The sequence below is a fragment of the Colossoma macropomum genome, unplaced genomic scaffold (assembly GCF_904425465.1).
Source record: "Colossoma macropomum unplaced genomic scaffold, Colossoma_macropomum, whole genome shotgun sequence".
Taxonomy (NCBI): Eukaryota; Metazoa; Chordata; class Actinopteri; order Characiformes; family Serrasalmidae; genus Colossoma; species Colossoma macropomum.
This window is the reverse complement of record NW_023494805.1, coordinates 14,473,435-14,489,377: the sequence shown is the minus strand read 5'-3', so window position 1 is coordinate 14,489,377 and position 15,943 is coordinate 14,473,435. Positions and strand designations below refer to the sequence as shown.

The following is a 15,943-nucleotide window of genomic DNA, read 5'->3' as shown; positions in this document are numbered from 1 at the left end:
GGCAACCCTGCTCTGTGTAACATTTTGTGGACTGTCACTTTGTGGCTGAGTTGTTGTGGTTCCTAAAACTTCCACTTCTCAATAATACCAATCACAGTTGATTGTTAAATATCTAGGAGGCAAGAAATTTCACAAACTGATTTTTTGTAATGGTGGCATCCATTACAGCACTGTGATCGAATTCAGTGAGCTCTTAACATCAACTCGTTCTTTTACAAATGTTTGTAAAGGCAGACTACACGGCTAGGTGCTTGATTGTCCTGATATATCAGAACAAAGTGTTCTGTGGCAATGTAACTGATTGAAACACCTGAATTCAACTTTTATCCATATAGTGAAGAAAATGTTGTCAGCAAATCCCTCAGAGTAACTTCCACTACTGTACAGTAGCTAGTGCAGCAGGTTATGACATCAACCCTATCAAAATGAGTATCTCACCAGGGATCGATTCTAAGAATTTATTAACGGCCTCTTGTTTAAACCTGCGTCCAGAGAAGAACTGGGTCTTTCTGTATGCTGTGTTTTCTGCACAAGGCTTCTTTTATTGTTGGATGCATTGTGATTTTTTTTCTGAATGAGTTTGTGAGCTCATTTCGAGCTCAGTTCACAAGCACTAACAAAGCTTGCAATGTCAAAGCTGACTAACTTTCTGCTTAGCCTATAAATCAGATGTTTCTCTTTAAGAACTCTGATAACAAGGCAAAATAAATCTATTCAAAAATAAAAAATGTCAGCTTCTTGTTGGGAGATCACAAGTTCGATCCCTGGTGATACCACAGTCACCCGTGTATGGAAGACTTAGAGAGCATGACTGGTCTTGCTCTCCCAGATGATGCTAGCCAACACAGGTGTCGGTTGAGAATTAGCAGTTGCATTCTCCTCTAAGCATGTTAAGCTGTCTATGTTGCGTTTGCAGCAGTTCAGAAAAGATGCAGTGTCTGGCTTCATGTGACTTAAAGGAAGCTTGCGCTCGCCTTCACCCTTTCTGCTATGTAGCACTGTGTGTTATAGGACTAGATCTGTCTATTGGAAATTCAACTGGGGAGAAAATTGGGTAAAAAAAAAGAAAGAAACAGACAGCACACTCTAACTCAGATATTTTGACAAATGCTGAGCTTGGTAGTGCAATTTGTTATAAGGTTGAATGGGATTTTTGCCAGTGTTGTGCAAAACTTGTCCAACCTTGCAACAGTAGCTATTAAAGAATGCATTTGTGAGTGGAGCATGGATTGGCCAATTGTGGTTATTCCTTGGGTATTAAACGCATATAAAATAAGTATTCACAAGAAAAAGCCTAAGCTCCCCAACCAATTCTTTTCTCTCTGCTGTATATGCTGAAAGGCACAGGCCCATTTACTTCTCTAAGCATCTGTACTGACTACCTCATGAGGACTGAAAGCCTTCACTGTCTCAGCCTGGCTCTGGGCCCATCCCGTGCTTCACTGGAATAGAATCTGAAACCGCTGGCTCTCCGCTATTGTGGAAGGGAGCTTGAAATGTTACTCGGCAAAGGCAGTCTCAGGTGGACTGGAAAGCTGGACGGGCCTTGGTGGTTAGCAGCAGGCCAAGGAAAAAGTGCAGCATTAAGTCTAGGAGTGAGGTCGAGGTACATACCGTGGCAGCGGGTGGTAGAGGTCATAGGGCATTATTTGCTTGTAGCCATCACTGTGAATTGGACATTGGGAATATGTTAAGGTTATGATATAGGTTCTGAAAGCCATGACACTTATTAAGTATGATCTACTGTAGAGCACTTTTAACCAAATGCAAGAGAACAGTTTCTAGGAAGAAGCACTTTCACAGTGTATAACAGTTTCAACTCCTTAAGTGAGGCCTGGACGTGGGCCTATACTTCAACTACTCACTCTGAAAAACTGGACAATAGATATAGCTATGGACAAACATCAGGCTTCAGGGTGGTGGCTAATACTGTTTTAGCCATACCGCAGACCATTTAGGTTTTTGTAGATAACAGTATACAGTAGTTTCAGGAGCCAAATACGTATGATCCATTTCAGATTACTTAGCAAGCTGACATAGGCAATGATTTGATGATTCACGTAATAGTTTGCACAGTACTAAACTGATTGCTTACTTGTTAGCTACAATAGTCTCCAGTGCAGAATTAAAAAAGTGAGCTTGGGTAAAAGGAAAACTGTTTAGCTTTAAGGGCTTAACCACCCACCTGGCAGGGCAAGGGTCCATGTTGCACTCCTGCAGTTTGGGTTTGGGTTTGACATTCTCAGGGTAATAATGGCAATACTGGTCCACCACCACACGATCACTGCGCAGGTCAAAGCACTCTGCTGAGGTCAGCTGATATCCTGGGTCCGATAAAAAGAGAAGTCAGAAATTCATGTAATGTGGTCATGTAATGAGAGGTTGTTCACTTTTTTGTTCATGTGTAGTGACCAGAAGAATAAAAAATGCTCCCAGAGAAATAAGAGGTTTTGTTGTTTTATAAGTATAAATGAGTTTCTCTACAGGAAACAAACATAAATATGACATTTGTCTGCAAATTTTACTGCAAAATTTGTATTTATTTGCTGAGTTTAACACATTGGAAAAAAATAAAATATGTTATTATTATTATTTCTTTTACCTCCACCACAGGTTACAGAACAGGGGAAGAAGTCAGTCTCTCTCCAGCGATGGACAATGGGCTGGTAGAAGATAAACTGTACCACGCTGTCCACACCACTGGCATAATGAACCTGATATATCAGAACAAAGCATTCTTTAAAGTAATGGATGGTTTACATTCCACACCATTCTAACTTGTGTTATAGTTTTAGGCATCTTTATCAGAGAATCTCATACAAACAAGCAACAAGTAACAGTAACAAAACAACTTCTGGCTAAAACAAATTCAAATCTTAAATAGTTAATTAACTCTTTATGGGCTCAGAAAGACATTACTACTGGATGACTTCAGTCAGTTGCCAGGAACAGCTAGTGTGTGTCTGTTTTCCATGATGTGCAGCTAACCATACTGAACCCATTTAGCTGTGAAGACCTGAATGCCAGTTCTATAATTGTGTAAACAGAGGATAATGATCAAAGTCCTTTGCTCACCATTCTACCATCAATTAAACTGCTCTGACAGGACCTGTGAGAAACAGCACAACCCTGCTCAGAATCCTGAAGAACTCTTTGTCTCATGAAACAATGTTTGGAAAAAAAACTTGGGACTAATGAGGAAGAGGCTAAGACCCACTTACGGATAAACCACTGTTTATGTTATAGAAGGTAACTGCAGAATATTTTAGGACAATATAGAAGAATGTGAAGAGATTTTATTCCAAGCAATTTTGGAGGACTTTAATCGATTGATTCATAGTGAAATATAATACTATGTGTTTTATAAATGTGTTTAAAACTGGTCATACTTTTGATGGTCCACTATTGCTTATCTGCAAATGCACAAATTGCTAACAAAGTATCTGTTATTTCTCAGCAGGGTTAACTTAGGACCAGGGGTCTGCCTCAATAAGCAAGTTCAACAGGATCACAGACTACCCAGAAAAAGGTTAGACTGAACTAAGCATAAAGTTAGCTGGCTAAGCAAGAACATCTACAACACATTTACAGTAGACAATTAAGGGTCCGCATCTTATATTTTACTTCTATTTTATTTTTCCCTAAGAACCACTTGTGACATTGGTATGTTTTTGTACCAAAAACATAATTAATTTTTACATGACCATTTTCTATCCTCTCTTTATCCCATACAATTAAACAGGCGGTTTTGTTATTGTGCCTTTAAGATCGATATATGTAAACGAGCCCTTTTCTGACTGTCTGCTCTGCATTGTGCTTCATTCAAACAGTACTCGGAGCACAAACACTGGGTAGAACTTCAATATATATGGGTGGCGCTAAACTGCTGCAGGCCGAATAGACAGGTATACATAAGTACTTTGGTTTTTCATGAAATCACAAAAATAAATGAATTCAAAATGGGCTGTTTTGCAGCTCTGCTTCCATGTATAAACAATAAGGACGTAATATTGAATGGTACATTTTGAAACTTTAACTTACTAAATACATACTACATCAAACTCTTTTATTCCAAAGAAGCAAGGAAATTCTGTTTTCCCATAATATGTGTCCTTTAAAATAAAGCCAAAAATTCATATAAAAAGAGTTCCCAGCCGCTTTATGATGAGACATTACAAAAGTAGTATTATCCTGAGACTAGCTGTCGTCAGTCAAAAGAGCAGGCATATCCAGCTATCACTGGAGTTAGTGTGGGGGATTATGGACGTGATGCTGCTTTGACAGACTAATGCCTCATGAAGATTGGGACGGGGCACACAGCCAGCAAGACCACAGCTCTACACAACAATCTCTGCGCACAGTCTGGCCTTACATCACAGCTCTAATGGCAGTGGTTACAATGCCCTTACTCTTAGAGAGCTGCCTGGCATCACTTTAACTTTATAGCTAACAGACATCCAATGAAGACACGGCACACTTGAATCCCATTATCCTCGAAAAACAAAACACAACTGAACTCCGGCTGACCCTTTCACACTCTCGTAGCATCTCTCAAGGTTTGTCCACACCTCTAGCCCACTTCTGAGAGCCGGATAACAGTGCTGCACTGTCCGCTGCAAATGAAGGGTTACGCGTTTCCTCTAGGAGAAACATGACACTTCAAAGAGGCTTCGCAGATCCAGAGATTTTGTTCTCTCTCTTCACAGCTGAGTTTGGATCGAGGCTTTGGGACGAGGCCTTGCCCAAATAAACCTCGGAGACTCGTCGCATTCTTTGGCGGTGACAAAAGTGTTTCATAGTATGGTAAGATATCGCTCCCCATGCGTCCTCACTGAGCCAGGCCTGGAGCGGGGTGAAAACACCCACCACCTCCAGACCTTCATCTACTAATAAAGCCGTTTATTGAAAACACACACTTGCGAAACCTCCCGCTCAAAAACATAAGCTTCCTCTCGGACTCCCTGTTGGTCCCAGATGGATTGTGCGACAACCCGTTTGAGGGGTTTTGGATCCTAATCATTCATCAGGCGAGAAGAATGAAACTCAATCCATCTGAGGGATTCAGAAAGTCGTTTCAATATGAGGCAGAATCGTTCTGAGCCAGATATTATACTGCATGCTGCAGTGCAGATGCGTTCATATCGCTGAAGCATGTTTATATATCGAAAATGACTGGTTATACGATTATACTAATTATTGGCTAAACCTGTTGAAAAAGGGACTTAATGTGTTCTCAGATATCCTGTAAACTGACATGTTTATATAAAACGGATTCCTCAAGGCTGGGTATCTGAACATTGGGCAACCGGTCAGAGGAATTGAACAATTCACACGTTTATTTACAATGGAACAAACGTCCGCCTTGTTTTAATGAGTTTTTCCACATTGCTAAGCCTCTCCAAAAACTGTGATATGAACTGGCCATCTTCCTGGTAGCAGATTAGAAAATTAGTCATTTACTACTTCTCAGATTTCTGTCTCCGACCGTTCCTATTTATTGTGTTATTTGGATGTGTTTTAGGGGGATGAGGGGTTGTTTTTACTGGCATTTTCCATCTGTGGGCTGCTTCTCTTTGAATGGCTATTTCCATTAAATGTATGATGGCCAGCACATTAATCTAGGGAGCTGCTCGATGGATTGAGTAAAAGTAGAGGAGAAATAATTGCTGTGTGGCTTTCAGCCAGGAATCTAATTAACTTTTGGAAGGAGTTCAAGCTGAGATGCTGTACATGCTAGCTGACCTGCATCGAGGCAAATCCACCAGGGGACTCCAGAGTGCTGAGTGAAGCTCATAATTACCCATGGTACTGTATCCCAACCGCCTCCCTGACACCTAGCATGTGCCCCAACCTGGCGCAGTGCATGAGCGTGAGAGGAGAGAAAAGGGTGGACGCAGGGGATTTCCATATACATTACCACACAGCCTAAAATCGTTTACTTTTCTGAGGCAACGTTGATCCTGGTAGTAAATTTTGCATATACTGTGCAGAATCAGTGGAAGCAGCTACACATCTGCACTATAGTAGAACTTTTCCCACTTAATTTGTATGCTTATACAACAGAGGAGCCAATAATTGTTTATGCAAAGAGACAGTGAGAGATTTAAATACGTCATACCGGAGTAAAAATTGCAAGTTATTCTAACACTGAGAAAACTGACCATCAGGTAGTTCTATAACTGACTCAGCTTTAGTAAGAGGCAAGAAGTTTATAGCAAGAAGTACACATACTTTTCTTACTCCAAAACCAGCTTAGAAGAGAAAGCAAAACATTAACTGTATACATTCCAACATGCAGTGAAGCACAGTTACTTTAACCATGATGAAACTGAACAACTGTTCAATCAACAACTGAAGAATGCCTGGAATCAGGAAGATCATTAAAAATCCAAACTAAGAATAAGGTGATCCTGAATCAGATTGGCAACTGGCCTTCAGTAAAATTATTCCCTTATGCTTAGAACAATAGTTTTATAATACATAAAAGGCGGAATTAATTTTTTTCCCTCAATGATCATGTAATGGACACCTTGTCTTACTTTAACAGTAAAGTCAGCTTCTAGTGGTCCGGTGATTCTCAGAACCTCCTTGTCTGAGAGCTTTTGGAAGTCAATGGTTGTGTTTTCCAGAATGTACTGCTTGGTCCCATCCAGAGAAAGTTTCTCCCTTTGCCCCCTGTAAGGTCTTGCTTTCTAGGTCTATAAGGAACAAAACCAACAATCATGTTTTGTTTGACTCACACATTACATGAAAAATCATAAATACATCAATCAGTGTAAAGTGAGGTGGAGAACCCTCAGGGCATTCTAGAAGGATTGATAACTTCCAGGAATTCAAAAATATATGTCTGCAATTAGTGTGTTTTTATTAAATACTATCAACAAGTTTGTTGTCTGCAAGTATTTTAGTAATACTTGTATGTCACTGTAAAGTTTTGGTTGCAAACAAAAGGCTTAAGACATTGAAATGCCCAATGGAAAATAATCCAATCAAAATTTCTTTTCTCTGTGGTATCTAGGTAGATTTCAGCCAGATCTCTCACTGATTAGGACTTCGGAAGCTGAGCTGAAGGCCTTACATGTTAAATTATCTACTAACATTAGACTAATTAGGAACTGGCAGTGAAATCAACCAATCACATTTTCATTTAAAATGGATGGAACTAAATTTGTGAGAAAAAACATCATTCTAGGCTTTTGTAAAGTTGTCACTAAATATGTCACAGACTGCAAGTACTAACGGTAGTCTAATGAGGCTTCAGTCAGATGTTAGAAATGGAAAACAGTGGCAGCTCTGTGCAAGGGCTCTTTACTGAAAAAAACATTGTAAAACTGCTACATACCAGGTAAATGATACGTTATTGTCTGTTATTGGCAAGCTTCAGTAGTGCATTTTAAATTTAAAATGGCCAAAAAATGTTTATGTGAACCAGTGTTGGTTTAGCACTAATATACTATACAAAGAGTTTTGATAATCCTGGCCAACACTGAAGGTATAGCTCAAATAGTCACAATTTACTGCCATAAGGCCTAGTTGACCTTTACAACTCAGGATAAGCATTGGTAACAAGACCATCCACCTCTGGCTTTGTAATGATAATGAGTAATATGAACTGTTGAATACCAGACACACTAAGAAAATCTCCCTTTACTTTTGTTATTTGGAAGACTAAGCTAAAGAAAAAAAAGACAAAGACCAAAAGATTTTGTACTGGATTCTCTCACTTGTGCTTGGCTCTACTGAAAGGATGGGTAATGGCAGAGCACTTGAATTTGTGTTGCCTTACTCTTTCCATAACGTGACCTGGAGTCAACCTTCAACTAATGGGGTCCTGTCTTAATCCAGTGTGGACATTTGCGGAAAAACAAAGGGAGAATGTGAACACATCCAAGAGTGTCAGTCACTGCCAACAGCCAGATGGTTACTATTTGGTTGCCACTGGTAAGAAAATTGCCAAAAAACGTGTCCATGAGAAAAGAAACTACAAGATATCTTCAGGAAAAAAGCTTTAGCTGGCTGCAAGGAGAATAAAAAAGGATGGAACATTTGTCTTAAATTTTACCGCAGATTATGTGAATGGTTGCCAACATCTTGACATCACTGATACTAACCCTGGAAGTCTCTAGATCTGAGCACAACTGCAATGTAAGGGGGTGGGGGGGTATGTCTCTACTAATTTAGTCTCCACTTTCAGGGGTCGGGTATTCAGACTGTTGGCGCACTGCAGAACAAACTTATCATTAATGGTCATTATCGTAAAAACCTTCTGTTGGAAAAATCCCTGCCAAGCACCCCCCCAGGGGGTATCAACAAGAGAAGAGCTAACTCACGAGATGTTCCTCTGCTGGACTGCTTATATGGTAACATTATATAGTAGTACATTCAAATATGCTGATTCAACCGGATCTTGAGCAGCAGGTCTTCAAACCACCAATATGTGCAATGAGATTAGATTCTCCAAGAGTCATCACTTACATATGTCCATTCAATGATTAACCCTTTAATGCAGAGACAAAAAAAAATCCTTTAATAATGTGACTTCCCAATTTTGATGTCGGAATTTTGTTTTTATTACCTAGTACAAAAATGGACAATGAGTGTAGATACAAGATATACACCTAATAAAGTGTCCAGAGAGTTAGTAGTAGTGCTTTGTCATAACTGTTATACCGATACGCCACAAAAAAGTGCAGATAACGCAATGTACAAGCAGTGCAAGCCACGCTAACATTAGCCTGTTCGTTAAGGATGTTTCAGTCATGTTTCAAAATCTCCTGCTGTTTAGTCCACTGTAGCTGAAGTAGTCCGTTTTGTTTTTGAGACAGAGGACAAACAGGAATGGCCAGTCTTTTGGGGTTAGCCATAGCCTAACATGGACACCAGAGCTATTGCCAGCCTTCTGTTTTCTCTCGTACCACTAGAGAACTGCCTAAATTGGTCAGCTGCATCAGAAAAGGCCACAGTCAGGGCCTTGTGTGCAAAACCATAATGAACGTGCATGATTGTAATATTTCTATTAATGGAATTATACATTGCATTAGTGTCTGATGGTCAGAAGCATGAATATATGGGATGTGCATTTGAGACAAATGACTTGAGAAATTCGACAAAGCTGAAGTTGGCTTCTTATTAGAATTTCCCATTCCAGCTTAAATGGTATAGCAGTTACATTCAGTGCAGGTGCCAGAATGTAACTGCTGCTCTATGTAAGGTTTTACAGAAAATCTGAATAAAAAGCTGCTGAATAGGCAGCAAACTTATTAGAAATTCAGACGTGAATTACTATTTTGCACAATGAAATATTTCAAATGTACTTACCAGAATAATAAGACACTGCTAACCTACAAAATAGATTTATTTAAGCATCTAAAATGGTTTTACTTGAAAATATATTGTGATATACCGCAACAGCCCACTTCTACAGTAAGTCTACTTCCATCCAACACTAAACTGCCATGTTTCTTTTGTACAGTGATAGAAAACATAGTAACACACAGAAAGCTCAAGTTCCCCATGCTGCTACATTTTACTATGACATGCACACACAATTCTGGAGCAGATTTTAATGAGTTACAGGGGAAGTCTCTGAACGAACTGCAGACAAGATCTTCGGCAAGATGCTAACAAAACTAGTTTTGAGGATTTCTCCATTCTAAACCTAGATGACATTGGACCCTCTCTTACTATAAACATATATGATAAATGCAATAAACGTATAGTAAAATGAACGGCATAACCACTTGTTATCTTCTCAGTTCTGAATGGAAGCCCCTGGACCTACCAAGACTTACACAAGTGATCCGGGCCTTTCAGAACCAGCCGCACATGCCTGCTTCCATAGGGAATAACAATCACAGTGTCTTCAGCTGGGGAATGAGAGAAAAAGCAGGAGACAATGATTAAAGAGACACCATTATTGAAGTCAGATGTGATCATTAAAGTGATGTAAGCTGTGTAGAAACAAGTGAGTCAAACCAAGAACAATAGAAAACAAAACCCGCACCATGTGCGATGAGTGGAATATGGCTTACTTGGGACATGTTTCGAAGCTTGCTGTTTAATAGGGTCAGCTTGGCTTAGGGATCTGTCCCAAACCTACTCCCTTGGATTTACTAGTCATAGTCATTCAACCCTCATAAAAATGCTAATGACAGACTGCTCTGGCTGCAGCTTTGGCTGTGTTCGGACCATTCGCTATTCCCCCATTGCAACTATCCAACACAAACGGTAGATATGACAACTTCATGGGAGTGAAATTAAAGTGTGAGCTGGAAGCTGACCCACAATACTGAAGCAAACTCTGACATAGCTAAAGCAGCATCGGAAGGTATGGGCATTAATTATGGTGGGTTTTTCACCAGAACTCTACTGGGCTTAAAACTCATTTCCTTTGATGAAGCAGTACGAGGCAGAACTTGCTTTAAGACGGCAGGTGAAGTGTAGCGCAGGTGCATGAGGGTTTAAATTAATCACAGGTGGCTGATGTAGTAACTGAGTGCAGTGCCACTGAGAAAAGCCAGACACTGTCAAACAATTCGTGCAACCAAAGCTGTTATTTAGATGTCTTGACAAGGCCATAAAAACATGCAATGGGAAACGTAACAATTTATACAAGGGCGATTTTGAATTTCTATGGAGTTAATCTTCTTTGCTCTTTCTATATAGCGTTAGAAAGACCAAAGAAGTTGACAGAAGAATTAGTTAAAGTGGACATATTCTACATTTCATTCTATTTATTTTTTCCCCTCAACTTATAGTTATAACATTTACATGGGTTTATGCACCTAAAACAGTCATAATCCATTTTTACAGGACCATTTTCCAACCTCTCTTTATCCTTTAGATTTAAACAAATAGTTTAGGTAACTGTGAATTAAAGGCTGATACGTGTAATGTGTAATATATTGATACATATTTGTATATTCACAGTCCAGGCTAATGTCAACATGAATAGGCAGGGCTTAACTGCTGTAGTTTGAATAGCTGAAATATTTGTAAATGTTCTGGTTTTTATGACTTCACAGAAACATTGCATTCTAAAGCCCTATTTGGACTGGATTAAATTAACATCGGGTCCTGGGGTAATTTCTTCTTTTAACAAATGCTACTCTGGGATTTTAATTCCATCCAGATCAGCCATGGTGTTTTTTTTCTCCCTCATCCTCTGAGAAAATTACCGTCAGAATTATCTAATCTATTGTTTTTAACCAAACTCAGCGGTTGTCTGATAAATTTAGTCCTGTCCAGACACAATCACTGTGATTTTGGTGGATTTTCCAGGTAAATGTCGCACCGCATTAGGAAAAAGATCTTTTTTGATCACTGCTACTCGCCATATTTAGTCTTCTCGCGCACATATCCATATTAAACATTTTCCAAATCATGGAACAGCGGATGCTTTGGAAGTCTTTCAAACATGCACTTGGTCTGGGTGGTGGAACTTCGTCTCCATCCTGTCTATACTGGGTGAGCACTAGCAGGAGGAGAAACAAAAAAGATCTATCAGGGTCTAAGAAGCGAGATCTCACAGGCTGATTAAAGGGGCGATTATAATGGCAGCTACCTATAAAGAATGTATACGTGTAAAGCTGTGTATGAAGGACTTTATACTCACATACAGCTACACAATATCATCAAAGCATTACTTTATATACAGAATGACCATATGACCATGTGTGATGCAAACATCCAGGTTTGTAGAAATTACAGCGTAAAAACTTGCACCTCCTTTAGTAATTTCATTGCCATTTGGATGTGTGAGTTTTATCACTGAGAAGACGTGTAAATTATTCATTTTTTTACCAATGTCCCCCCGACAAGCTGATCTTATTCAAATAGGCCTCAAGACTGTTTTTGTTTTAGTTTCTATATATAGACTGTATGGACTGGAAAGTGAATAGTATGTAACTCTAACTCTTTTATCTCAAAAAAGTTACAGAAATTAGTTTTTTCTGCATTATGGGCCCTTTAATTTCTGACAATTTCTTGAGTCACTATTTGGATCTTAAGTCACCTCTTGTGAAAAGTTGCTGTTATAGGAATGCAGTGTGTTTGTCCAACAGGAATGGGAAAGAAAAGGTTGTTAGGTATCATCATCAGATATTAGCAGTGCTTGCAACATCAGATAAATGTGTATTTAAGCTACACACTATGTGAGACTGTTTTGTTTAAACTGAAAGAAGTAGTACTGCTGAATCAGCCTTTACGTATTAACGTCACACACAGACTCAAAAAGAAGGTCTGGCTCGATGTTTAGGTCTCAAATGCAAAATTAACCTTATACTGCTGAAGACATGATGACAGTCATTCACGTACATCCTCGGAAGACGTGTTCACCAAGTTTTGACTGAATTTTCTTTGAATACTCTCTCATCACACTTGCAATCATCAGATTCGTCCTCTTGTGGGGGTCCGAATGAACCAGCGTTACAAAATATTTTTTCACACGTTGCGTGCAATTACACTTTTCCACCAAATCCCCAAAACTTACATAGTGCAGCTTTACATAAAAACAACATTTTGTCCTTACTTTTCCCACTGGCATGCTGAGATTTGTAGTGCCCTCTCACAAGTCTGCAAGACGAACCGTCTCCATTGCAAACGCCGCAGTTGTCCTCTTTAGCAGTGCTCCCTAACTCATGATCACAGCCAACAATCTGCAAACAGGAAAGAAGAGGTCTCAGAGGCAGGAATTTAACAAGAGCTCTGTTACTCTTTTTACTGCTAAGTTAAGAATCTAATTTCCAGCGACCCAGGCCTGTTTCATAATTCAGCATGGTTCCAATCAGGACAGCATAATCTAAATGAAAATCAGTGGCTTGAGTCACTGTTTGGACCTTAGGTCAGTGAAATGCTAGTAATTCACAGCACTCTTCACACTACATTATGCAGGTTGAACTAAGGAACTGTGAGGCTGTGCTATTGTGTGCTTTTGATTTAGACATGCAACATCTCAAGACTGAGAAAATACATTCAAATCACCACGTTTGTGCTGTATTGGCAAAGACATAGGAACACATTCCAATAGTTTCCAGTAATTGCTCTACTGCAAACAGGCATAAGGCATTGATAAAGAAACCAAAGACTTCTGGAGCTGCTTTCATATGCTCATCAAGTAGTCCTATTTCTAGTGGATGACCAATAGGTGGTTTTCAAGAGCTGACGCTGATGCCAGTATTTAGAGAGCAGCATGCCTGATAACGATATTCAACATTACAACAATACTATATTTATATTTATAGAGATTTATTAAACACTACATTTACTGTGTTTCAGTTTTCTAGTATGCAGAGAAAAAGATGGACCACAATCTGTAATTGTAGAACTGCAAAGTGTTGTTAAAATGGATGTTTTAAAATTTTCATTAATTACATGTTAAAGGGATGATCATCATCATCTTTTAGATTGGGATCTCATATTTACAATAATTCCAACAGCACATTAAAGCAGCATTATTTTCAGATAGCTAGCAAACCTGACAGGCCCCACTGATGCACATATCCAAAGACTCTGTGTAGCAGCGTGTCCCATCCAGAACCTTTGGCGCCAGCTCTACCACCAGGTCGGTGCCTTTAGCTCTGCACTTGAGGGCGCACGGGTTCTCGGGGTCATTGTCCACTGGAAGCCATTCGTAGTAGCTGCCCTGGTAGCGCACATCAGCATGGGCTGAGCACTGTTGAGCACGAAAGTCTCCGGATTCTGGTGGGCAATCCTGAGGAGGGGTTCCACAGCATTAAAGGAAAACAAAACACAGTACACTCTGAACATAAGGGAAGCTGTGATTTTTGTTTCTGCCTACTGATCAGTTGTCTGTGTAAGAGCTGCTTGCTCATATCATTAACACACATAGTCAAAGAATGCATACTTACCACATTACTGCATGTGCGGTATTTGATATTCTGCCCCTCACAAGCCCTGTGTGAAAGGAAACAATCAAATTAAGATGGCCATGTATTTAGTAACACTAAGCGGTCACAGTTAGCAGTAGTGTTAGAAGCATGGATGAATTATTTCTCTCGTAGCTCACTGAAACAAGCAGAGCAATTCTGCTGAAAGTGTGAACTCTAAACTTTTAATCAGTGCCACATTTATGTTTGTAAGAAAAAAGAAAATATTGTCATGTGAACTTGACAAGAAGTTGCTGTTGCGCATGGTAGTTTGAGATGTTTTTGACAAATAGTTGTGCAGAAACAAAGTTGTGCTGACTCAAAATATGCAGACTCAAGGCTGTTGCTGCAGACTGCAAATGTAACTTTTCATGTAAATATGGATTTTCAATGAAATTATCATTTAATGAAATGACAAGATTAACTCTAGACAACTGAAATAAGGCCTCAACAGCAAAATAATAACTTAAAAAACAGTTGCCAAAAGATCTTGTTATGGATGAGTTGTTCACTTCATTAAAGGAAAAAAACAGAGAGGAGACTGCAATGCAGGGATATGTAGGAGCCAAAAAGCCAAAAACATGCAAACATGTCACTGTAACGTTATCTAAAAGGATGCTTTATTCTAAATTATGTGTATAAGTTTGACGTGAACACAACAAGGAACTAAGACACTAAAACTGGAAACTCAAAGGTCAGCTTTTCAGCTAGCTCTGTTTTAATTTAATAAATACAGAAACATTCACTGAAAGGATTACATTGTGAGATCATTCATCTAAACTGCATTGGCTAAATTGTGCAATGTCATCACCATGGTTACATTCTGACAATGTATAATGAACAAAAATATAAACGCAGTACTTTTGGTTTTGCTCAAATTTTGCAGCAGTTTGATAAAAAAAAAAATCCAAGATTTTCTTTAGAAATGTCTCACGCTGCTATATTTGCCTGTATAAAGGCAAATGGTGGTCACACCAGATACTAATGCAGGAATTCTGTTTCATGACAAATTTTTTTTTGCAGGATTTCAGTAAATTCTTTTCAGTAAGAAGTGCTATTTTTTGTTCACTGTATTTATATCCACTTTTCTGTTTTTTGTGTGTACATTAAAAATATTTTAAAAATACTGAAAATATTATTAGTGTTTTTGAAAGAGCTGGCCTCACGCACGTGCTGTTGCTGCTAACATGGCTGATAAATGGGCTGTTTCTGTGCGGCTGATACTATCAGATTTGATAATCATGTTATCACACTGAAATTAACTTAGCTTTGCTTTATCATTAGAAAAGAAATCATTTGTGAATGTATTGTTTTTGCACCTTTCACACTGATTAAAAAGTGCTGTCAAAAGCAATGCAAAGGATTGGCTACTATTACCTTGAAAAAAGAGTTTTTTTTTTTAAATACAGTAGGTGTTTTACGTTTGAAACACTATTTTGCAAAATGAGAAAAAAATGCTTGTACTTTCTTCATTTTTTAAATAAAAGATTGCATACAATGTTATACATTTAATGGTAATTATTGACAAACTAATAACTGCATGTTTTCTTTTTTTCACAGATTAATCGATATCTTAATGGACTCATTCATCGATTATGGAAATAGTTGCAGCTATAAACTGAAGAAAAACTTAATCTGGTGGAAATCAAATCTATATCGCTAATATCACCTGTCCATTGCTAATGGTGCCTTTTGTTCACCATTCTTAAAAACCAACTACTGCTCAACGTCTCCACTTGAACTCCTCTAGCTCAACTACAGACAGCATATCTTTAGCAGGACTCAACACTGAAACATGGCTTATTGCGAGAGATCCCCTAGACATTTTCAATCTCAAAGTAGATGTATGTTCAAACTGGGGTCCCCGTGTGCTTTGAAGCTTGAGAGTGCTAAGTGATAGATGAGGAGCGTAGGCTGTTCCACAGAGGTGCAGAATTTAAACAAAGGCAGTGCTTTCACTTCAGTAACATACGTGAAATTCCAGTGTCATAAGGCCTTAGCTAATCTGGAGTTGTGATTAGAGGTTACATGGCAATATTATGAGTCACAGACTCAGG

The 15,943-nt window shown here is 38.9% G+C and overlaps 1 protein-coding gene across 1 annotated transcript in view; it reads right to left on the bottom strand.

Moving 5' to 3' along the window:
• Positions 1-15,943, bottom strand: part of LOC118825786 (ADAMTS-like protein 1) — a 174,800-nt gene that overhangs the window by 33,369 nt on the left and 125,488 nt on the right. The window contains 9 exon segments of the mRNA XM_036596606.1: positions 1,615-1,665; positions 2,186-2,324; positions 2,603-2,714; positions 6,540-6,656; positions 6,658-6,698; positions 9,792-9,866; positions 12,530-12,656; positions 13,475-13,711; positions 13,869-13,914. Of these exon segments, the coding sequence (XP_036452499.1) occupies positions 1,615-1,665; positions 2,186-2,324; positions 2,603-2,714; positions 6,540-6,656; positions 6,658-6,698; positions 9,792-9,866; positions 12,530-12,656; positions 13,475-13,711; positions 13,869-13,914 (945 nt within the window).